A 25,499-nucleotide genomic window follows, 5' to 3' on the forward strand; every position below is an offset into this window, starting at 1 on the left:
CCCAGTCTGAATCTAAGGATTCAGGACTAGTGCTTCATCAGGAACGAACTGGTCTTCCTGCCTAAAGAGTGTGACCTGCTCGGACCCGCAGTCACTTTTCTCCTGTGCACAAACTCTGCTAGTTCCAGCCAACACTAACTAGCCGGTCTTCAGAGAGCATCAGAAGCGCATCGCAGCAGGAATCTCTCCCACCATGTCGCACGCCACAACAGCACTGCCTGGCACCGAGCCAGAGAGCGCCGATTGGACACAGCAACAAGCCTGCAGCTGTTTCTTTGTCTGCGGGAGATCTGAATCCACACCGATTGGATGAGTATTCAACATTCTGCATTACAGCTCGAGAATTCAATTGTTACATCAACCAGAGTTGATATCAATTTAAGTCCTATGAGTGATGTTCTTGCTTTTGAGTATCTAGTGTAGAAGTTGTAACCAATTCAATTTATGAAACGGTCCAAATGAATGATGTACTGAACATAATTCCCTCTTGGTATTTGTAACTCTCCGTGATTGAATATATACGTTCTGTATTCTGCTAACCCTCACGATAAGATCTGTTATGTTTACATGCACATTTTATGTATTAATAAATGTATTCTCGTGTATTAGTATCCGTGTATGTGCGTTGTTTGAGTTATCCCGCAAGGTTGATTCTAATAGCCATCAGAAGAATCATTTTTGTGACTTGCTGCTACAATTAATAATTGTCCCAGTTAAGTACAAAACCCCTACATTTACTGGTGCCTCGTGAGAGGATGCCTACAAGTATGACAAACTGGATAGACTGGTGACAATAGACAAGCTCAGACTCAAACTAAGTGAGTATCTAAGGAAGGTTTTGACACAGCGAGGGAGGTTTTAATGTAAATGTAGGGTTTACTTACAAGCGATCTAACAGACCTTCTTAATAATTAAAACAAATGTAAAACAATGCCTGACTGCACGTTTGGAGCACTAACTAGAGAGGGACCTGCAGCTAGCCTGCTTCCAAATTATAAAAAAAAAACCTCTTCTCATTCAACGTAACCAGCAAACTAAACTTTCTACAGGCTCTTTTGTCAGATCCTGACCACTTTCTTCAGTCTCTGGAGCCTCTGAGGTTATATGCTCTTCGTGAATTCAAGTTCAGTCAGCACAATCCACACTTGCTGGCCTTTGCCCCTTAATGCAGGGTCAGCTGGGACAGGGGAACTGTGGAAGCTGCAGTTTTTTCCAACTCCTCAGGCATCCCCAGCCCCTCATAGTGCAGCACACTTCCTCCCTCAGTGTAAAGTACAACTGGCTGGTGCACTACAACAGCTTCACCTAACTTTAGCTGAAATGTGCCAGGAAAACATGCAAGTCAGAGTCCATATATCCGTCATGCTGGTTAAAGGTCTATCACTCAGTGTTTTCTTCTTTGTGGCTAGTTTGTCTTCATCAGTATCTGTCCCATTTGGCTTAGTCTCTTTATCTCACCTCTTTATGCCTATTTTTGTTATTCCTACCTTTTCCTGAAAGTCAAGATGGTTTCTGTCATTTCTTGCATCAAACTGCCAAGACAACATCCACTTACCTATTGCTGCAGGGTCTGTTTATCCGAGTTACACCCAGAACACTGTCGCACTAGCTCTCTCTTCTGTAGTGTCACTGCAGTAAATTGCTATTTCAAGCTTAGGATCAGGTAGGTCAGCTCCTTATACATGTTGTAGTGCCTTGTAACTAAGATACTGTTGCACAGATATCAATGCTTCAAATTCTCTTTCTTCTGCCTATGCCATATCTTCTGAATTTTAGTCAGTTTACATCCTCTGCAGCTCCACTGAGTACTCTTCCAGGATTTTTACTGTTCTGCAGTCCGCTCTTCCTTTTCCTTCACTGTTGTCTCTGCATTCCATTACCAAATTGAGGAGCCATTACCAAAGGAAAAATTGTACCATTGACTTTTTCCCATGTCCCACTTTTTTAAGTGCTTTGCAAAGTTCTTTTGGCAGAGAAATGTCCAACTTTCTTTTGCTCTATGTGAGGAGGTGTGTGCTTGTCTTTATTCTCCAATGGCAATAGGAACAGCAATTCCTCAAATTTCAGTTTCCCTAGGCATGTCTTGATCTCCTGTGGATTCTCCTCATGTTCTGCCTCAGTCTTCAAAACTGCAATGTTGTAATGCTCTGCATCAATGTTTCCAGCAGCTCCTCCATGGTGTTTGGTCTGTTTCTTCCCAAAAAAGTTCAAAGCCTGCTCACATTCTCCACTGTGTGTGACACATTGAAGACATCCATTAGCATAGCAAGGATATCTTCTTGTTATTCTTATTTACGTCCAGATTTAAAAAAACAAAAATGTAAACAAAGCTTTACTTTGTATTAGGAAATGCCAAAGGTGCTGGACTTTGTTGGGGTATCTTTGTTAATGCTCCTCTTCAATGTTGTGTGGAAGGTGTGGACAATACCTCTCTATTGGCAAAATATGCAGTGGCAGTCTCCATTTCTAAGAGGTGGGACCAGAGGGCATGTTCCGGCTACAAAGGGATAAAACGTCTCGGCCTTATCAGGAAAGCTCATGCCAGGGTGCTAAAAAGGAGGGAAAGGAGACACCATCCAGTAGTTGAGTCCTGGATACGGGAGGAACATGGTGGATTCCATCTTAGCTGTGGAACAGTAGATCAACTCTTTAAAGGAACAAGTAATAGGTTTATTCCATGCTGAAAAGACGAGAAAGAAAACACAACTTTCAGCTTTGAAGCCTTTTTCAGGTGTGAAGAAGGCTTCACAGCCAAAATGTTGAGTTTTCTCTCTGTTCTTTTCAGCATGGAATAAACCTATTACTTGTTCCTTTGCAGACTACACATGCTGACGCAGCTACCCTCCTGAACTAGATCAACTCTTTATCCTTGTATGGATATTGTGGGGGATATTGAGGGGGTATAGAAGTTTGCCACCCTTGTCTTCATGGTTTTATGGACTAGGAGATGGCTTGCGACGGTGTACCCCAGGGTATCTTTAGGGAGGTGCTGCAGGGATACATGGTGCTGCTGAGCTGTGTGCCATCCTGGTTCTTGCAGAGCAGGTGTTGTGTCCATTCATGGTGGACATCGTACTCTGCCAAGGTGAAATTTGTCAACCCTGCTGTTCGTAATTTTCATGGACAGGATATTAAAGCACAGCCAAGATTTGGAGTGTATCCAATTTAGGCATCTGAGAGCTGATTCTTTGCTGACTTGCACATGGACAGAGCACCCAACATGCTCTACAGGCATGAATACCATGTTGCACAGGATTCTTCACACAGAGGAGTCATCAGTGCCAGCAGCATTCTAAACCTCCTCTGTGGACACAGTCTTTAAAGTCAGAGTCTTTCATCGCAGCCCTCAGCCTTGTTTTTAGTTAACCTGTAGCAGCAGTACTTGCCCTAGCATCTCTACAGAAGATTGAGAGAAAACCACACAGATAAAGATCAACATGAACAAACAAATCCAAACACCTTTGAGAACATAAATCTATTCTGTAAATCTACCACAAAAACAGATCCAAATACTTCAAAGAGTTTAAATCTATTTTGCAAATCTACCACAAAGCCAGGATAAATATGTTCCAATAGTGTTTTCAAAAGCTATTACAGGGGATTATCACATTGGTTTTGAATATATCCACCTCCTGGAGATTTCTAAATAATGTGACCTACTCTGTACGCGTGGGGCATTTTCCATTTTATCCGAAAAGTAGAAAATTATTTAAAAGGGGAAGGCGATGGAAAACACAATAAAAAAAAATAATAGCTGTATCAGTATGAATATATTCTAATATGAATTAAATGTCTGTGATTAAAACTGGTAGAACATTAATGATTTTAAGATGCAATAAATCAGCATATGAATACTACACAATGTGATAAACCGATCTTTATCACTTCCAAGATAAAAAACAAGATCATCTGTGTCCACAATGCCCACTTGATCATGGGCAAGGTCACTCTATCCAACCATTGACAAGTGTTATCTACTCATGTTTTTTAACATTCCTGCAAGATCTGTTCCATTTTATAATCTGTGACACCTAACACTGAAGCAAGTGACAGGTCCAGCTTCAACAGTCTGCATGCACACACAGACTTATACTCCACTGCTCATGGAGAGGAAGAGAGGACAATTTCATGCATACAAAAATACAATTACTAAACCTCTTGCAACCCAAACTCTTCAAACCACACTTTTGGTCTTCAGTCTTTCAGAAGAAAAAAGCTTTTCAATGCTTCTGTGTTATGTGCAAATATCAGAATCACAAAAGATGAGGCATGCAAATAAGCCTGACTCTTTGTCCCTAGAATCAGTATTCTTCAGATACAAGCAAATAAGGCAGAAAATGCTAAGGAAATTCAAAATCACTTAAGACAAAATTCAAGAGGAGGCAAACATTTAATGGACAAGGTCAGCAGGTGGGAAAGACAAACTAGATATACTGTAATATGGAGAGCTTCAACAAAGAAAAATAAATTTTCAACTTCTAATCTAGACGATGCGGGGAAACTATCAAAACATCAGTTTATATATGGTACAGCAGTTTTAAGTATAGAATGAGATGTGAGGTGTTAAAATTGCAAAATGTCATTTGTAAGATTTCATTTAAGGTATACAGTACATGCAGAATTCTACACTACAAAAAAAGGTAAAACTATTTAAATCCACAAAAACAAGGCAGTTTTTTACATATAGGGTGGTACGAGTGAAGTGAAGTGGTGAACGTCCAGGCTCATTTCAAGAAAATAGTTCTTACTTAGATATTGCAGTATAGCCTTTTCTTCAATAGGAAACCAAAAGAGATGTTAATGAAGGGCCCCAGACTGGGATGTTTAGCATGCATTATCAATGTGTACAGCAGTACACCCTGAATACAAAGTATTTAGAACCTGCTGGCTAAAACCTGGTGTCATTTCAGATGATACTGGCACTTAAAGTATCTTTAAGATGGTTTGAGCTTTGATTAATTCAAATATAAGCAATTGTAAAATTCCATCTGATTTGGCCTTTTGAACTTCTTTACAAAACAGGGACATAACACAGCAGATGCTTATTTAAGTTACCGAGGGAAACTCCTAAAGAATGCTGCATTCTCTGTGTCAGATAATTTTATTAGCTTCAGTGTCTAAAGCAAAATAAAGAGCTTCCAAAAGCACACACGTACTGCATTATGGACCTTTTCATCATTGTTACAGTTACAGGAAGTGCAGTAAATGTTTTTAAAAATAAAAACCTAAGGAGATTTTTTCCATTTTGATTCTGTCAAACATTTAATTTTAACATTACACAAATTAAGGGTCAAAATAATTTCATTATTTTCATCATTTTTTAATAAAAAGTGACCACCCGGAAAAAAATATTCAAACAAATTATTGACATGAGTTAAAAGTTTCAAAACTTGAAGTAAGGTAATATGGATTTTGATTAATTTTAATTTTACTGTTTAAATAAACTGCTATTTAAAACAATATGTTTTTATGAAAGGAAATAAGGATGTCTTAAGCAACACTGTATATCCTTTACAATGTTTATAATGCCAAAATGACTACATGTAAGTTCCCCATTATACAAACCCCTGATGGAAAAAAAAACCAACACTGCAGTAAGAAAGAATACCTGCTGCTTAACATTTCAGCTTTGACCTTCAAGAAATGAATATGTGTCATGTCAGCATTTAGTTTCCAAGGATGGCATTTACATTTAAATTGTGTTCCTATTACAGTTACAAAACACTATAAAGGTTTATAATGGGTGTAGTTTTTAGGGTGTAGCAATAAAGGTAATTAAAGGCAAAAAACTAAATTCTGTTTTGAAAATTTAAACTAATATAAAATGTATCTTTTGATTTACTGATTACTTTTTTTAATCATTTATTGTATAACTTTACATTTCTATTTGCAGAATTGCATTCTTTTTCTGCTGTCTTCTGCTATTTTACGCTGTATAGACCAGACTTGGCCAGCAGACGTGACAGAACTGCTACAAACAAGTGAGTTCAAAATTCCAAACGCCATCTTTAAAATCCAGTTGAACCCATATCATCTTAAGATGTCAAGCAACCAACCTGTTTAATGTCATCCAGACAACACCAAAGTATCGCTCTCTGAACTTTCATTGTACTATTCTTTTGCATTTCAAAACGGTCATTAACTCATTAAATCTCCTGAGGACTAAAAATTACAATTTTTGAAAAAATATATTACCATGGTCATACAATAAAATACAGAAAAAGTTTTTAATCACTTTCATACCATTCAAAGTGCTGTATCACCACAGGCTATCTTGGTAAAAAAAAACTAAATATGGGCATGCTTCCGACTCCCCAGTAACTGCTTTAGATCTGCAGCTACTGTATAAGAATTAATATTTGATTACAAAAGTGTTTATAGTTACAATAACTCCCTAAAGCTACTAAACACTTACCGTCTAAGCATTAGCCCAGCAGCAGTATGCTTGTGTGGTAAGCTGCACATTGAGGGACAGCCAGTGACAGATTGCACCTACAGTAGTTGACATCAGGGAACACTCTCAACACTCTAAAATCTAATTCAGATGCTGGATTGGCATGGCTCTACAGGAGTTCCTGAGCGGCCAGCTCCAGTCTGGTGGAAGGATATGTCCAGAGAAACCAGAATCAAGAAAAAGTTATGGACTTCTCTGGTCACTGTCACCAATGAGATTAATGATTTAAAAGTATTAACACTTACAGCAGCATCACAACACTCTTCAAAGACCAGGGTTTGCTAATGACTGTATATGACTTGCAAATGATGCTTGTACTGCAGCATCTTGATGGGCTTGGATTCTGGTTCATTAATATCTGCCTTTTGATTACAGCGATTGGGAAACAATTCCAGAATGAAGACATTTCTTCTGAGATTTTCTTACATCACTATTTAACCTCGACACAATGTGGGATATCAGTGTTTCCTGAGAATCCTGTAAAGTTAATTGTTGAAGCAAACCAAAGCTTAACTCAGAAGTTAAGTCTCTCTGGCTGCAGATCAGAAGATGGTTTAACTCCCAAGAATAGCAAAGCAGCATCATTTGGAGACTTTCATGCTCTGCCAAGGAAGCATAATTATGAAGATAATAGTGACAGAAAACAGCAGAGAGCTTAGTGTGGAGTTTGGCAGCATTCAGTGGGGACTCTCTCTCATCTTTATGACCATACTCCTCCCCTATGTTCCTCCAAACTATATTTTGATCTCAGTCTTAGTATTGCAGCTCTTAATTTATGACTAATCAACATAAGTGTCACAACAATTCACTTGCTCGTTAACATGCTGTGCCTATCCACAGTCTGCAAGCAGCGCATACAAATGAGATGGTTTAGCTGGACAAAATAACCATTCCATTTAAATCTGGACTTCACATTCAGTGTTTACTAATAAAATTCTCTATTCAAGAATCCTGCACAAATCTTCAAAATACATCTGGACATTGTTTTATTTCTAAAACATTCACTTGCTTAGCTTCATTATTCATGCTTATGAAAACCAATAACCTCAAACTGTAGCTATTAAGCATTCATAAATGGGATTTTGTTAATGTTAATAGAAAGATTAGATAATTGAAGATGGAGATTTTTCTTGGAAGCCATCTAATCAGAAGATGTGCTTTAATACTAAATACATTAGAACTAATAGGACTAATGAAGATTTAATGCTCACACTGGAAAAAATAGCTTCATATTCAGATGGACTAATAAAAGAAGTATCATCACTGACAGGCCCATATTCAGCAGTTTCCCTCAGTCTTTAAACAATAACAAGGTTAAACAATAACAGATGATGACATGACTGGATTGTTCTGAAACTATGTAAGTATGACACAGGCCAAATCTGAGCCTTACTGTATTTATAAGCCAGTCACGTTCATAATAACAGGCTCTTTCTTCTTCAGCAAGTTAAACATTTACAAAATTAATTGTATGATGTAACAACATTTGTACACATGGAACTTATCTAAATAGCAAATCTCAAGAAATAACCCAGCGGTGCACATTGTGAATTAAACACTGATTAACAGAAAAATGAACAGAATCAAAACTGTACAGCTCTTCTTTTTTTGGAAACAGCTTTGCTGGCATTTGAGAGGAGATACACTGAGGCTTCTGAACTGGCAACTCCAGTACGTAGTAAGTAATTGCAGGGAGCTGTTCACAAATTCCCAATTCACCTTTTCATGAGGGTCTCCAGGCCTCGCCAGCCAGGGTGAATACTGTCACCATCTGCGCAAGCATGACCATAATCTGTAAAACCTTCAAGAGGGAACAAAATGCAGACAGACTCTCCCTCTCACCAAAAGAAAATACTCAAGTATGGCAAATGATCTCCATTCCCAACCTAAAGACTTTGAAAAACAAGATACAATAACATCGGTTTACACAAAGAGAGAAAGGCTTTCAGAGCCAAATACTCATATTAATGCTTAAATGGGCAACAAGTGGATTAAATCTGAATAAATTGGGGGAACACTGTGATACTGATGACATACAAAACAATTTCAAAGATCAAAATACAAGGATCAGTAAGAAAGTGTTTTATTCCATTTAATGACCAATAAAATAAACGGCATTATTATTAAATTGAAGAAGATACGTTTGTACCAACCATGTATTCTTAAAACATTAGCAAATAAAGCTCTTGGCAAACAAACGATTGGACTTTTATAAACTTATTTTTGTTTCTTTTCACCTTAAACGCAACAACATAAAAAGAGCAATACAAACTAAACCATCAGATCCGCCATTAGGAGGATCGTGTGTGGCACAGATGTTGCCAGTTTTCCATATCAAAGGAATGTGAAGCTGAGAAAGTGATTTCGGCCTATTATCAAGGCATCTCTTGCTGCTATACAGGTTTGCATATCCATGCTAATTGTGTGAAAGAGAGCTGTAAATTTCCCCATCTTTTGTTTGGTATACCTACCACTGCTTTCTTTTTTCCCCCCTTCCATGACACTATGCAAAAATGCACTTTGAAAAGGCCATTCATACGCCAAACACCACTGACAGCTTTATTTCATCCGGCTGCTTGTTAACAAGCTGAATGGCAGCCCTGCTCAGTGTAATGCGGATCCGATAAGGTTACAGCAAGGACAGAGGTATCAGAGTATCAGTTTCTTGCCTGAGTTTTTGCCCCCACAAACCTTATAGCATTGGCAGATACAGAGGGAGCTTTGTCTGCACACCCTCCGATAACACCACCACAAAGGAAGCTACAGTTTAAACAAAAGTAATTCACAATCTGAGGACTCCTACTGCAACATATTCAGAATGCAGTTCATTTACAGACAAAATGCAAAATTACTACTTTATTTTCAAGGCTTATGCAACAAAATCTACAATAACAAAGGCACTTTCAGAAAGGAGCACACCAAAATGTTCTCTCCGAATAACTGGGTCATAAAATATGCCCGATCAGATAGCACACTCTCACAAAACAAATGTTAATAGCATCTGTAATGAGGCTCATTAGTACAAGGGAAACCAATCAGGCTAAAGGCACATATAAATAATTCAAGGAAAAAACAGTTAAGTATACCAGTGTTTGATTTATTTTTATCTGGTTAGACCTCAAACATTTTCAGAAAGACTAAATACAATGTACAAGTGGAGGCCTAGTATGTATGTTTGTTGTCATTGTCAAGCAAAAAACAGTCTTTGTAAACATCCAAAACATTTTGTAAACATGCTTGGATTATACCATACTGTAAGCTTTAATCACAGCAATCCAATGTCATCAGATCTCAGAAGCTAAACAAAGCTTGGCCTGCTCACCACTGGGATAAGACACCTCAAAGGAAAATGGTGTTGCTGGTCCAATAGGTGGCACTCTTATCACTGGCCAAGGATTCCAAAAACCAATCCCTTAGCAGGGTGACTAGGGACACCGTTCTATACAGAGGTGTCGACCTTTGTAAGAGATATTAAATTCAGATTCTGACTGCAAGGTCAATAAAATGCCCTTGGCAATTATCATAAGACTACTGAAGCTAATTTCCAGGCTAAACTGCCCTCTATGCTTACACAGTCCGAAGTATCTAAAATTCTGCCTTGGTTCAATTGATTAAGTAATTTCTCCCTTTTCCACATGACCTCCTGTAAAGTGGGCATGCTGGTGCATAATTGCTGCATTGTCACCAGGTGAGGGGGGGCTGCACTTCGGTGATGAAGTGGGTTCCTAACTTTATGTACAGCACTTTTGTATTCCTTAGTGCTAAATACATGCAATTCATTAAATCTGCAAATTCCAAAAAAAAAAAGGCAACCAAAGGTATTTACTTTATTGAGGTCATTGGAAAAAAGAAACCCTAGATTTTACTGTCTGGGGGAGCCTAGTTCAAATAAGAGTAATCTGGCTATGAGAATGAACAAGCTACCCTATCCCTAAAGGTTATTCTGTATTTTTTCTATGTCTCTCTAGATACATTAAATTGAAAATAAACTATTATATCAAGAACTACTACAAAGAAAATTAGTAAGGAAGTGTGGCAACATTTTCTGGAGAGATAAGAATACTACATTCATAAAACTGCAAACTGAAACACACACTAACATGTTAATGCAGATATAGAATATTTATTTTGATTTTGTGGGATACTGATCATATTTTTGGATTAGTATCAGACAACTTTATATTCCTCTGTGTACTCAATTAATCAAGTGGTAACATTTTGCAAACTAGAGACACAAGTCATCTTGGTCATTTGGTAGCTTAGCAGTTAAATGAATTTAATATTTCCTCCAGCTGTTTCTTGGAGGAGCCCAGAATTTGGGCCTCAACCACCTGGCTTGGAAGCCTGTTCCAGACATCCACAAGTGTTTCCCGTTCTCCATCCTCAACCAAATCACTTGTAGTAGCTAATTGTCACCCTGTGTCCTTGTTTCACTAATGAGTCTATAAAGGTCTCCTGGGCTATCTATCCCCCCTTAAGATTTTATGTGCTTAGATCAAATCTCCTTTGTTGTAGACTGAGGAGGTTTAGGGGACCAGGGACCATTCTTGTTACTTTTTTTATGAATTTTCTAAGGCAATAATATCCTTTCTGTTGTGTGGTGACTAAAACAGAACAAGGTATGTTAAAAGAGGTCTTATTAGCAGATTGTAATCTTTAAGCATAAACTCTCTGAATTTAAATTAATCACCATTTGGGTGTATAAACACCCAAGAATTCCACATGTACAGTGCCACCTTACATTTTCTTGAAGAGAGCATAGAAGAATATACATGATAGGTATCTAGGGCTTTGTACATAGATTACTGCAGGTCGGACTCACTCAAGCAACATGCACAGTGAATTTCCCCACATACTGTGTGGATCACAATACACTTATAAATGTTACATTTAATTTTACACATAGTGGCTAAATCCCTTGTTTTCAACTTTTGTTATTAATTTCAATGCTTTGCTAATTATCTCAGAATGTAAATCCAGTACCCAGAGGTACAAAACTTTAATGATAACGCGGAAATTCCTATTTGTTAACCATGTTGCATACATTGACGGGATTGCAAAGTACTTTAAATTGAGCATCAGACTTTTATCGGGATCTCTATCAAAAGCTTTCAGGAAATCAAAATATAATGTTCAGTGTTATCAACTGTCCTTGACATTCATTTTAAAAAGTACAACATTGTTGTACAACAAAAACATCCTTTTTTAAACTTGTTTTTCATTTCTTAAAACCCCACTATTTTGTTATTATTCTACCTAGCACTATCATTTGCATAACCTTACTTTTAACATAAATAAGACTTATTGGTCTATAATTTCCTTTTTCAGTTTTTTCTGTTTTTTTTTTTAATGAAATACAGCTACTTCTAAAACCTTCCCTCATCTGTTGGTACAGCTCCCATTCTTACTAAGGTCTGAAATATCCTAAGGACAGAAACTAATAGCATTTCTCTTTTTTCCAAGTACAAGAGGGAAAATATTTTCCTAAACTTTAAAGGTTTTTCCTATCTCTTATTATTCTAAAAAACAACAGCAATTAGTACAAATGCCTTAATCACAAGAAAATCTACCATCACACTCTCCCAAAGCACTTCTAAGTCACTCTTTTAGTTTATCTGCTGGTATGAACAGCACTTGCCTGCATGGAAGTATACAATACAGAGCTCCCCCATTTTCCCCAAAGAGATACTTCATCATAATGAAATGTAGTGTAACTTGAAACCCAGTTAAACACAGAGAATTTAAGTAACATCAGAATAAAACCTCTTAAATAAGTGACTTAAGCTAACAAAGCAGTTCAGGTTTTTTAAATCTTCTCACGGGTTTGGAAGTCTGTATTGTGTGCTTTACAAAACAAGACTCCTAGACTGTCCTAAAAATGCCTGCTATCAACTGTTGGAAAATCTGCACATTTATGGGTTACACTACAAAGATGTGCAATTACGGAAACATTCCTGTGTTAGAAATTGCCCTATAATTGTTTACAGCATTGAGGGCTTTCCAAACCTTCACATCTAATTCCCCCCAGCATGTTGTAAATTGTGTGCTTGTAACACAACATCTATTTTCAACGAAGTTGAATTGCAAGGAATTTTTAAGATCTTAAAGGACATAGGGGCTTTTATGAACATTCTCCTCAATACCTGTTAGCATTTATTTTCATGGTTTTATACAAAATTCAAAGTTGTAATGGTCAGTGTGCATATTCCGAAATCAAATAAAAAAAATGTATTAGTGTCTAGCACTCTAATAATGATTTGCATCTGAAGACCTTAAAAAAGTAATAGAGTCATCAATGTCAGGTATAAAAATTAATTTGACAGTCTGATAAATGCTACTTGGAGACCTTGTCATTATAGAGTTTATTTTTCTACGATGAAACTGAAATGCTCAACAACTTCACACTAAAACTTCGTATGGAAAAACAGACACCCAAGCAAAATTTGAAACGAAACGTGAACTGACAGAAGCTGAACTTTGCTGACTATTGGCAATATAAAGTCCCAATATAAATTTTATAAAGAATATAAAATTTGACCGTTAATACCATGTGAAAATCTTCTGGCTAGAACCGTGTGATTATGTCAGCTTGTTAACAAGCAGCCGGATGAAATAAAATATAAATGCATAGGGAAAAGTGACTCAACATGCACTTGTGAGAGGTAATGGTTTATCAGCAGCTGCATGGAAGGTATCTTTTTTTAAAAAAAAGATTTTTCCTCTGGCTGCTTACACTTACAGAAAGCACAGGATCTACCGTGGGCTTCCTCTGAGATCCCTCCACAGCCTTCATGTATAATTTCTGAGCTTGTATTTAATTACTGCAGATGTGTTCTACTTAAATACATCTTGAAAAATGTTGTAACTAATGGAAATATCTTAATTCACTTTGAAACAAACCTTTGAATGTTAAAAACAAGTACATTCTGTAGAACAGTTCAGTTAGTTTTTTTAATCATTATCTTATTGTTCAGCAATGTACTGAAAATCCTATTCATTACTCAAAAGTTTAAACCACCACAGCTTGAGTTAAAGTACATGAAAATCAAATTTAATTAAACCTAACAAATACTGTGGAAATAAGCTTAGATTTGATATATTTGTTTAACCAGGTCTCATTAGCTGTAACGGTTCAGAGATGCTATATATTTAAATATTCAAAGGTTTTCTTCTAAAATATTTTCCTTTTTCTGCACTGCATTAAAAAAAACTATTTCTTTCCTAAAGTCTCTCTAAAAACATCCCCCCCAAAACAAAATCTCAAATCACGGCTTTTTCTTTCAGGCAACATTTACCAGCAACTTCACTATATAACAACATTGATCCCAACAGTGACTGACAGTGATTATAGGTTTACAGAACCACCTAAGCCTGTTGCCAAACAATCCTACCCTGATAAAGGAAGAAATACTCTACCTCCATTTATGCAACACAAACCCTGGACACTGCTCGCCACACACATGACAGGGCTGCCCTCTTTCAGGCTCATCGAGAGCAGAGAGCTGCGAGAGGTTAGAAAAGAAGTAACAGTTAACACAGGAAGGCTGAAATTGAAATATTCAAAATACATGATGAGCAAGGGAACTACAAAGCATAGATATTCACACAAAACTGCGATAGCTGCTCAGAAACGCACGGCAAACTACCCAATAACCATCTTGCGTGGTTTAGAAAACATCTCATTTAGTCAATGATGTTTTCGCACGCACAAAACGAAACAAAACTTGTTCAAATCGAGTTGTTCTTCATGTCAAATATGCTAAATTAAACGATAGGCAAATATTTTAATAAATGCACTATTTGAATCCACAGTTTGCGGGATTCAACTGGTAGGCTTGTGTTTGAACCTTATAACAAACAGCACTTGTGAAGTGAATAAATATGTAACAAGACAACTTTGTTGTCATTTCGTGGTTGTGAAAGAGACAGGTGAGTACACACATCTTAGACTGGCAGACGAATCTGGATCAGTGTAAATGCGCTTTAATTTATTACATTAACATTATTCGTTCAGTTTTAAAAAATGTCGTCTTATAATATTCAGGTGTTAAAATAGTGCCAGCAAAAATAATTCTCATGTCCCTACTAATATAGACCCCATCACGTCTGTAAGTTGTTTCATCCTGTATATTTTTCTATAGTAATTTTTCACTAAAGTACATCGGCTTTTTAAACGGTATCAAACGTTATGATTTAACGGGAGGTGCTCTGCTCTTCAGCGGCTAAAAAGTAACCTTAACATAATACTACATTTGACTTTTTCAAACAATACTTTTTTTTGAGTTACACATAACAATATTGTAGAAATCGACGGTCTGTCTGCAATCTATAATGAAAACAGTCCTAAGACAAACCCCAAAAGATCATAAAACACACAAAAGTGCTTTCTTAGAACCTTAATTAAACGTTACCAGTAAAGTTCATGCTTGCGCTAAACCAGTGATTTTAAGCTTAATAGTGCTTCATCCCTTTAAAATCAAATAAAAAAACGATACACCTCAATGCCTTCACGCTCACAGGCTGCAGTTCAATTCCAAGTACAGAATGCGTCAACATTTGCAGGGAAACGGGGAAAATTCCAGGATAACAACAAAACACCCGCAGACCACTTACCGATCTGCTTGAATGTCTTTTCTTGGAACTGCGAGAGAACATCTCAACTTAATTTGCCAGGTTTCACAATAAACCCAAACCGTCGGAAGACCTCTTTTACACATTAGTAAACGAATCCTCAACGTGGCGCTGGAGATCCCGCAAAGGAACCCTCGCTATTCTATTTCATTAAAGAATGAGTAAAGAGAGACATTCCGGAAACACCAGCTCCACCCTACCTGAGCCCAGTCGATGCCATTGGTCACTGGCGTTTTGATCAGAGAAAGTTGGTGCCCTGATGGTACGTTTTTAAAAATATATGGATTTAGCTGTTGTTTTCATGCGTACACAAATTCCCAAGCGAGTTTACACGATTTACCAAGTCTTTGTAAAAGTCACTTCTGAGACAAAACACCGAAACGAGCTTCAATGGACAAACCGATAATCTTAAACAGCAATAAATAAACTAAATAAAGCCAGGGGGATGAGTCCCAAGATCAGTTTACATTGTAATGCCCAACAGTAGCCAAACAGCGTTGCTGTGGATTTTATCACCAAGGCTTTGGGAGGTATGATCTCATAAAAGCACATCAATAATATTAAGGCTGTCCAGTCCTGGTCCTGGAGGGCTGGTGTACTGTAGCTGCAGATGTTCAAGGTCTCTTTTAAGCACGAGCACCTAAATATCTTGGAGAAGTTTTTAGCTGGTCCAGTTAAACCAGTAACCATTTAGCTCTTTTCAAACTGAACTGGAATGAAAACCCAGAGACATGAGACACATTGATACCACAAGAACAGAAATGGACTCCCCTGATCATGGTGTTGTCACAGGAATTTAATCTTCTGGAAGAAATGCTGCCAATCCCACTAACTGACTGAATGGAAAGACCCACTTCAGGAAAAACTAATATGCCCAAAATAAGGGATTTTCATTATTAATAGTAATATATATTACTCATATTAAGAGTAATAGTATAATATTATAATTATTAATTAATTATGACATTAAAGTTAATTATTAGATTTTCTAAGTAATATAACAGCAATAAACCCTCTCTGACCAGCAACACTGAGAGCATTTTTTCTGAGAAACAAAATATGTTTTTAACTTTATATCTTGTTTAATCCTTTATTTAATCACGTAAGTCAATTAGGAACAAATTATTGCTTACAGTGAGAATCAGTCCATTTCTACACCAAGAGAAAGTATTTTGCTCCAGGGTACAAGAGCAATGTCATGTAGGGGACTTTAATCAACTACTATGTTGATTATGATAATTAATTTCTGCTCTGATATTTTATTCTATTATATTCTTGGCTTATGCGGTGCTTTTCCAAACTTCAAAAACATAAGAAAGGTGTCACGCCCTCTGCAGTCAGAGGGTGCTCCTCTGTCCTCTGCAGTCAGAGGGTGCTTCTCTGTCCTGTCCCTAGTTTCCGGTCTGCTGTCCTTCCGGTCCCTCTCTTTCCCTTGGGCTATATATTTCCGGGTCTTGCACTCTGTCCTGGCACAGCATTGATGTTCGGATGTCCTGAGACCCGCCTAGCACCAGGGTGCCCCACGTCCGCTCCCTGAGGGCATAGGTTTCTATACGGCATTCCTGAACTCTTTGCACTAATGAGCCCGGGCCTTTTTCCCGTCTCGCCGCTACGCATATGGGTCTTTTTCCGCTCTCCTACTCCCCACGGTTAGTACCTTTGGACGTCCGTGACAGAATACTGAGCCCATTTTTTCGACCCTGCGAGTGGCGCCTTTTGTTTTTTCGCAGTTTTTTCTTGTTCTCTGGGCTGTTTTTTTTTCAGTTCCTCTATTCTAATTGCTGGATATCACTCCGAGCATCTGTGTCTGTGAGCGGGTTTCCGTACCTGGCTCTCCTCAGGTTGTTCATTCCGATATCAGTGATTGAATGTTGAGCTGGCTTGCCTATTCTTATTGCTGGATATCACTCCGAGCTTCTGTGTCTGGAGCGGGTTTTCGTGCCTGGCTCTTCCTGGTCTTGCTCTCTCCGATATCAGTGATGGAATGGTAAGCTTTCTGCCGTTCCTCCATTCTTATTGCTGGATATCACTCCAAGCTTCTGTGTCTGGAGCGAGTTTTTGTGCCTGGCTCTTCCTGGTCTTGCTCTCTCTGATATCAGCGTTAGAATGTGAACGTGCCCATTGCCCAGTCTGCGGTATTTTTCCCCGGGGTTTTGGTGTTTTTTTTTCTTGTTTTTTGCCTTTTGTTTTGATTTTTTCTTCCTGGTTTCCCCTCCTTTTTGGTCCCCCCTGCTCCCTGTGTTTTGGAACTTTGGTTTGTACCTGTTTTTGGTTCCTATATTTTTTTTGTGGTTTGTCTCCCTGGCCTTTCCCAGGTTTTTGTCTGTTGTGTTTGTGCTTGTGTACTTTTTTGTTTTAAGTCTCCGGAGCCCTACTCTACCCCCCCTTCCTCCACCCAATAAAGGTTTATACCCCGGAGGAGGGGGTAGCTCTCAGCCGTGGACTCCCGGAGGTTTCCTTTCAGTTAAATGAAGTTTTTCCTCCCCCCAGTGCTGGGCAGCTCATTTATTTGTATGGGCGTCAGGAGCCGCCCATGAAGGGGGGGGTACTGTCACGCCCTCTGCAGCCAGAGGGCGCTCCTTCTTTGTCCTGTCCCTAGTTTCCGGTCTGCTGTCCTTCCGGTCCCTCTCTTTCCCTTGGGCTATATATTTCCGGGTCTTGCACTCTGTCCTGGCACAGCATTGATGTTCGGATGTCCTGAGACCCGCCTAGCACCAGGGCGCCCCACGTCCGCTCCCTGAGGGCATAGGTTTCTATACGGCATTCCTGAACTCTTTGCACTAATGAGCCCGGGCCTTTTTCCCGTCTTGCCGCTACGCATATGGGTCTTTTTCCGCTCTCCTGCTCCCCACGGTTAGTCTCTTTGGACGTCCGTGACAAAAGGTTACAATTGAGAAACAATTAGTTTACCAAATAATAATAACCAATATTGTAAAACTGCAAAGCCTCCCTGACTAGTGTTTCTAAGAGCGATGATGAGCAGAGATGAACCCTGCCTCACTCCAGCTGGTGTGCTGTTTGCTTGGCTTGTTTACAGTCAGAGTGAAAAGAGGTTCTTTTTAAGCTGCGATTCGAATCAGTATGCAAGCTGCCATAGTAAGACCACCCCCTTCAAGTGCCAGTATTGTTAAATAAGAGTATTTGGAATCTTCAAGCCGTACTGAAATGCCAACTGAGCACCATATCATAATACAACATTTCTTTTTTTGTGTCTGAGAAAACACTCTCAGTTTGAAAGGACCAGGCAATATGGAGAAGGTCACAGTCTGGCACTGAATGCAAATGACATTTTGCTAAAAATGATTAAATATACTTTTTAGGTCCAATCGTTAAAAGAGTTGAATTCTTATTCAGTTAGTAAGGCGTCTTTCATCCAATCCCTATGTCTGATTTCTGATAACAGGGATCCCTTAAGCACACCGACACAAAAAAAATCACTATTCAGCTTGTCAAGAAGTAAACAGATACAAGACAAATCGTTTTGAATAAATTGACTCTAGTGGAGCTTAATCCTTCAGCTCTGCTGGTTCCTAATCTTAGCAGCAGCCTATCAAAGTGCAGGAGTATAACATGGGGTAAGAATACAAAGAAGATAAGTACCTATACATCGCTTGCACAATATAACTTGGCTTTCGTTTCAATGCACTGCAGCCCTCCCCTCACCCCTCTGTATTTACAATAAGTAGGATTTGGTTTCAGCTTGTCCCACTTACAAGAAAGACTTACTCTGGCCAAAGCCCTGAGTCTCTCCTACTGCTATCAGAGTCCCCTCATTCTTTTTTTGCCCTTTAGAATATATCATAAACAATTACAGCACAGGATACAAACGTTTATGTTACTGTTTCTGGGATTGGGCCATTAATTGTATTTAGTTTTTGAAAAAGCACAGTAAACAATTGCCACAGAGGAATGTTTTTTGATGTATAACCCAATTATCAGATCCTCCAAGCAAAGAAAACCTGGAATAGCCATTGTGTAGAAACATGAAGCAAGACCTACCAAAAGAATGTGTTGTACCGAAGTTCAACATAAACAAATGTAATATATCTATAATCTTTCTGGCCCTGGTCTTTGTGTTTCTTCCCGACACCTGTGGCACTGCCCCCAACGCAACTACGCAACTACAATCCCCTAACCTGGCATAATGTTGCAAACAAAGCAAAGTTTTTGTTGTTTGATGGTACACAGAATGCTGGAGGTAATCAGTAAAGAAGTTCAAAGCTCACTTCAATTATCAGTAATTATAAAAGAAAAGTCACACTGGAAGTTAAATGTATGTTTAATAGAACGAACAGACCATTGATAAACTTTAAGACTTTAAATTGATTTCTCAATTCAATTTCTTAAATTAATCTGAAGCAATGCAATAAAAATGCTGAATTTATTGCTGACATTGATCTGGGTTCCCAAATTATGGGCCATAATACAGTCCTAGGTAGTCCTCAAGCACACCCCTTCCTGTGTTTGCTGAATCTCCTCTAAGCTTCTCTGTATCCCTCAAACTCCATGAACCCCACATTATTCACATTATCAAATTTCATGGTTTGTGTAAAAGCCTATGAAATATAATTTTTGCAAATTGTTGTTTTTGCATTTGTTCTACTGGTGTAGTACATAAAACACAAGTTGCTCTGCATCTTGCTTACGCATGTCAGCTCAGTTTGACATGGATGAAGCAAAAATTACAAAGCGTTCTCAAAAATCCTTACATACTGTATACTGGTAAGTGATGAGGCAAAAGATTTTGCAAAGGAAACAGGAAACATATTTTTCTAAAAACACTGTCAGCCAGTGAATCAGTAAAATGAGCATTAATTTAAAGAATCAGATTACCAAAGTAATTTGTGATACATATTATTTTCAGCAAATCAAGCCACAGTGCAAGGTTATATGGGACATATTGGGTAACATTATATTTAACTGGTTAAATAAAGAATTTTGTCTGAAATGTCCAGAAATACAGGATTAAAAAAAATAATTTAGATCTCGTGTACAACATGAAAACTTCCTTCCTGTTTGATCTTACACTGAAATTCAACTTGTTTTGTTTCCGGACCAGTTAGTTACACCTGAGAAATCTGTATTGGAATTACAAAAGTAGCCTTTGAGCTTCATTGATGTGTGAAGAAGAACTAATCATGTTAATGATAAGGAACACTTGACAATGATTGGTAAATGTGATGGATTTAGCTGCTAGAACACTTCATATTTTGGAGCTGTGGTTAGAGTTCTGGACTTGTAGCAGGAGGGTTTAATTTTTGGGAGGGACAGTGCTGTTCGAACAAGACACTTCAATCAGACTACTTCAGTAAAAGTAACTAATCTGCTTTGTATAAGAAAATCCATCCATCATTTTCAAACCGCCAGTCCATCACAGGATACATGACAAACACAGACCTGCACACAGATAATGAAGTAAATTCTTAATATTCGTTGCTTGTGTACATTTTGCTGTGAGTTGTTGTGATCATATTTAGAAGAATATGAGCAATGGAGAATTAAAGATTACTAAATAATGCACTTTCCTTCTCATTTAATTTGATTCTGCAGAGTCACCCCCTGGCACCTATTGCAGAGATCCCTGAATTACTGAAATACCTTATTGCCTCAAATTCTTTTATATGTTACTGAAAAGTAATTCTTCGTTAGGTAGTAATGAAAAATAAATTAGCTCAATTTCAAACAATTTATGGTGCAAAGGGATATATATTGAGATTTTATATCTGTTTAATGCCTACTTGTTCAATCAATATTGTGTTGCAAAACTTTTAAGTTCAAACCAGTCTATTTGTATTAAACTAATTGTGGTTTATTTCATTATACCTCTGTGAAAAAACATCTGTTAAGTTTCTTGTGTTCTACGCAAATTGCGTTGTTCCTTGAGTGACATTTCTCTTCAACCTTTTTAAATGTAATTTAAATAGTTGCAAAGTATGCTTGAAAGATCTTTGCATGTCTTCCACCAAAAAATGAAAAATGTTATTCTAATGATAAAAGAAAGAACAAATGTACTTTCATTTACAGTTTTATGGCTTAAGTGCATAGATTGTCCTTACCCCCTGATTCCCCTAATTGTTGTCAGTGAGTGTCAATAGGGCCTCAGTGACTACAGCTGTCACTCAGGTAGACCCCAAGGGAATATTTTTTGAGGGCTCCTTCTAATTTTCGAAGAATTTCTCTACAACATACAGATCAGATGTACAGGTGTGGTTATCAACCACAGCTTAATTTCTTCCTCCTTCACTTAATTCTTAACCGTAATTGTTCAAACTTAATTTATCCCAGAGCAAACACCACATTAATTTATCAGTAGGAAACTACATAAATGTGTTGTTTTTATTCCATGAAAGCTACTATTAAAAATGGAAAAGGGTGATTAAATGGCCCATTTAACTGGACTAATCTTTGTGGGAATGTCTGGGAATGTGTTGTGGAGGAAAAATCACCCAGGTTATTGAGAGGTTATTGAGGTTATTTCTACAGCTGTCCAAGGGAATTTTTAACTCTTCATCAAGACAAGTTATTCAGTATTTGGTATAACAATATAACAGGTTTCTGTTTTGTCCTTTTGCGAGGCTATGGTAAACAAAATTAATTAACAAAGTACTTTAAGTGCTATTATAATTCTATCCTATATTTCATATGCATACCAGGCTTATTATAGGTATATCAACAGGTTTTTTAAACACATATATATATATAAATGAAAACACTGTATGGGTCAAATCATGTGGTATTTTCTGCCATCCATCCTTTTTTTAATTAATACATTTTGAACCATTCATTAGTTTTAAATTACGCATTTTCTTAAGAGCCTCTCTGGAAACAAATCTTGAGAATAAGACAGAAGAACATGCTCCTCTGACATCACATCATACCTGCAGAGACATTTACTGTTTTACTTGAGGCACGTTGTGTTTATTCCATGCTGAATTAATTTTCAGCATGGAATAAACCTATTACTTGTTCCTTTGCAGCCTATGCATGCTGACGCAGCTACCCACCTGAATTACTATCCTAATGTCATGTTTTACATTTGATCATTTCCCTGTGCTGTTTTCTAATTTAAAATTCTAAAATTAAAAAAGGTGTTCTTGGAGGCACAGAAGCACAGTGGTTAGTAATGTTGCCTTGCAGTGCTGGAGTCCTGAGTTCCATTCCTGACCTGGGGTGCTATCTATGTGGAGTTTGCATGTTCTTCCCATGCTCACATAGGTTTCCTCCGGTTGCTCTGGTTTCTACCAGCAGTCCAAAGACATACTTAAAGATTAATTGGCTTCTGGGAAAATTAGCCCTGGTGTCAGTGTGTCGTTGTCTGTGTCTGTGTTTGTGTCTGAGTGTGTGTTGTGATGGACTGGTGTCCCAACCATGGTGTACCCGGCATTGTGCCTGTTGCTTTCTGAGATAGGCTACTGCTCTCCTGTGACCCTGAATCGGATGAAGAGGTTAGAAAAAAGAAGGATGACAATGTCATAGTCAATAATGTTTCAAAAGTTAAAAAAGAAAATTTGCATTTGTTTATGAATAAGGAACTTTTTATGTCAGTAACACTCAGAAGTACTGTACTTTAGAATTTGATTAACCAGGTCAAAAACATCCCTGTTCACATCTTTCTGTGTGTCTAACATTATCCTGATCACCTCTCTTGGCATTGTAAACATCCTGCCCTGTGTGTAACAGGAGTATCTGCGATTTAGTGGCTAGTACTGTACATTAAAAGTGAAAGTAATTAATGTATGTTTTTTAACATTGCAAACTATGGAGAAACCTGTTTCAGGTCAGGGGGTGGGAGGAGAATTTCCATTTTTGGATGAGTGTAATAATTTTTCCTTAATTCATTATTCATGTTCAGTCCTGTGCTTTTTCTGCTGACCAAAGCAATTTAGCAGTTGACTGTGAAGTGTTAGCTTTCAGCTAAGATACTATTTAAAATAAATTTAAAGTTTTTTTTTTAAAAGTCCAGAAGTCCAGAAAACGGTCAGAGCTTTATAGTTCATGCCATTTTAGGAATACAACCAAATATATTAATTATTCTTTCAAACTTTAAAACTTTAATATTAAATTATAATATTGTTTCCAACTCTAGAGAATGCAAGTATTAAAAGGACAAACAGATTTGCTTCCAAAAGACAACCAGCTTCACTTAATTATGTTCCTTTCCAGATAATTTTAGTACATTTTGAAATCTCTTGTAAACATAATACTAGTGAAAGAAGCAAAAAACATGACCAAACAAACACCATTAATCAAGTCTCAAATGGTATACAGACAATGCTGTTCTCAAAACCGATACCTCGGTTAATTCCAACGATTAGATTACTATTCTCACTTATCAGAAATGTTGGAATTCTTAGCCACTTATTTTCAATCATTTGATCATTTTCTTGATTACTTTATTGTTTTTACATAAATAAATAGACAGTCTAATGTATTATGTATTAGATCCAAATGCAAATACACATGTATGCATACAAGTTAGCTAGGTACTTTATGGATCTGTTTCAAAACCCGTGACAACATTGCAAGTTTATTCACCTTGTGGTACATCTAGTCTATTCTTGCTCCACAAGGAATTCCAAAACAATTGATCAAAATCTCCATTACATTTAAAGAGCTGCAACATAAACTGAGTTGAATATAAAACAACTTCCTTAACCTATACCAGCAAACACTTTAGTTACGTAACAATAAAATCCTGTTGTTTTAATATTTTTTAAATGCTTATTGACGTACATAACGACCTATAACTTCTCCTGGAAGTCCATGTATTCTAATTTATCAATGTATAGCAAATGTAGAGTAAAATGTTTCAAAACACAAAGACATACATAGTAAAGTGTTCAGAACTGTGGTAAAACTACGGCAAACTAGGAGCACCTACAGCAAACCATATTCATGACAAGGGAAAACTGAAGACACACTATAAGATTAAATTTGGGTAATTTCATCAAAAATATGCATTTTATTTTTCACAACAAGTGTATGTATTAACTATGGATGTCATTTTGCACCATCCCTTTTAGAGTTAAAACTTTCCATTAAGTTAAACATCTGAGATAGAGTTGAGATCTTAAAAACAAGTCACTTACTTTTAATAATCCAGGTTAATTTTCTTTTTTTCCTGGCCAATTTCCTTAAGGAGGAGTATCATGGCAGTAACAAGGCTTGATCATTGCTACTACAGGCTGAATTCAGGAACTCTTATGCAGGTGTGTTGATATATCGAGTGTTCATCAGAACATGTTCAGGCTTGAGGGCTTTGTTTAAGGAAACCAACTTGAAAACAAAACAGTAACTAAAACAGAACAGAATGTATATTGATCTGAAATGCAGATACTGCAATTATAGCAGCCAGATAAACAGTGAAGACATCTATTGTTCACTTCCAAATGTAAACAAGCGATCTTTGAAAGCTGTCAGTTCTCTTTATTTATTCCGTGTTTAATAAGTAACAAAGAATCAATTGCCTTTTCTCATTTAGCTCCACTTATCCTTGTGCTTATACAGTACTAGGGATATCCACTGTTACTTCTAGGGGGCTGGTGTGTCTCAAGTCTTCATTCTTACTTAACTTAACAACTTAAATGAACTCATTATTGGCTTAATTAGACTAATGTAACAGCTTTTCCTGGCTTTTTGCATGGTGGTGCTTTAAAGAGATCTACTGTAGTACATCCTGCTGAGATAGACTAAGGATATTCCAGGACCAGTATAAGACTCCTGTGCCTTAAACTATACTGAAGAACAAAAAGAGACTATTGAGACAAGCCTACTGCCTACAATGATCTGGAGGGTCTTGCTGTCAGTCCTGGTTCTGGATAAACTCTGTGTCATCTGCTGGGTTTTGTTTCAAATGGAACCTTAATCACCAGTGCTAATTGGTGTCTATTACAGATCTGCAAGCTGGTGATTTTTTTCTGCGCCCAGTCCCTGGTGTCAAAAATATCCTGTTGTAGTTAAAGTGAATTGTTTACATCAACTTCAACACACAGAATTTTATGCAGTTCCTCCTCAACTTGCTAATTAAGAATTTGCTTCCTTAGTTTTGACTAAACAGCTCTTAATAGTTGATCAGCTGATGATGAACTAATGCAAGTGGGAATGACACTGCATCAGACGGTCTCCACTGTAAGTCAGTGTTTTTTTCTTCTGTTCAAGTCCAGTTGATTATATTTCAGCTCACATACCTGAAGATGGGCAGTCCTGCAACTGCTGAATTAGCACAGAGTTCATACCAATTATAAATCTCAGTCAGCTGTGCAAATTTCAAACCACAAATAAACCAGCCTATGATTAACAATTTTTACTTGACTGGAGCAAAACCAAAGAGACACAGGAGTCCCCTGGGTCTGGATTGAGAAGCAATACTCTACAGCTGGGAGGTTTTCCCAAAGGTAATTTCCTTTATCATCAC

The 25,499-nt window shown here is 37.5% G+C and overlaps 1 protein-coding gene across 3 annotated transcripts in view; it reads right to left on the reverse strand.

Moving 5' to 3' along the window:
- The window catches only part of prickle2b (prickle homolog 2b), a 93,469-nt gene extending 69,157 nt beyond the window's left edge, over positions 1–24,312 (reverse strand). The window contains exons 1-2 of one of the 3 annotated variants that reach the window (XM_088636238.1): positions 24,175–24,312; positions 13,871–13,956 (exon numbers count right to left, since the gene is read on the reverse strand). Coding sequence is in view for 1 of the 3 variants with exons in the window: in XM_088636236.1 (XP_088492362.1) it covers positions 13,871–13,956; positions 15,068–15,109 (128 nt within the window). In the remaining 2 variants the exon portion in view is untranslated. Of the gene's footprint in view, positions 1–13,870; positions 13,957–15,067; positions 15,221–24,174 lie in introns of those variants that run through there. The other 2 variants (XM_088636236.1, XM_088636241.1) reach the window with 2 other exon arrangements.
- Between the last annotated feature and the right edge of the window lie 1,187 nt (positions 24,313–25,499).

Source organism: Lepisosteus platostomus, chromosome 6 (assembly GCF_059453375.1).
Source record: "Lepisosteus platostomus isolate fLepPlt1 chromosome 6, fLepPlt1.hap1, whole genome shotgun sequence".
NCBI classification, from domain to species: Eukaryota; Metazoa; Chordata; class Actinopteri; order Semionotiformes; family Lepisosteidae; genus Lepisosteus; species Lepisosteus platostomus.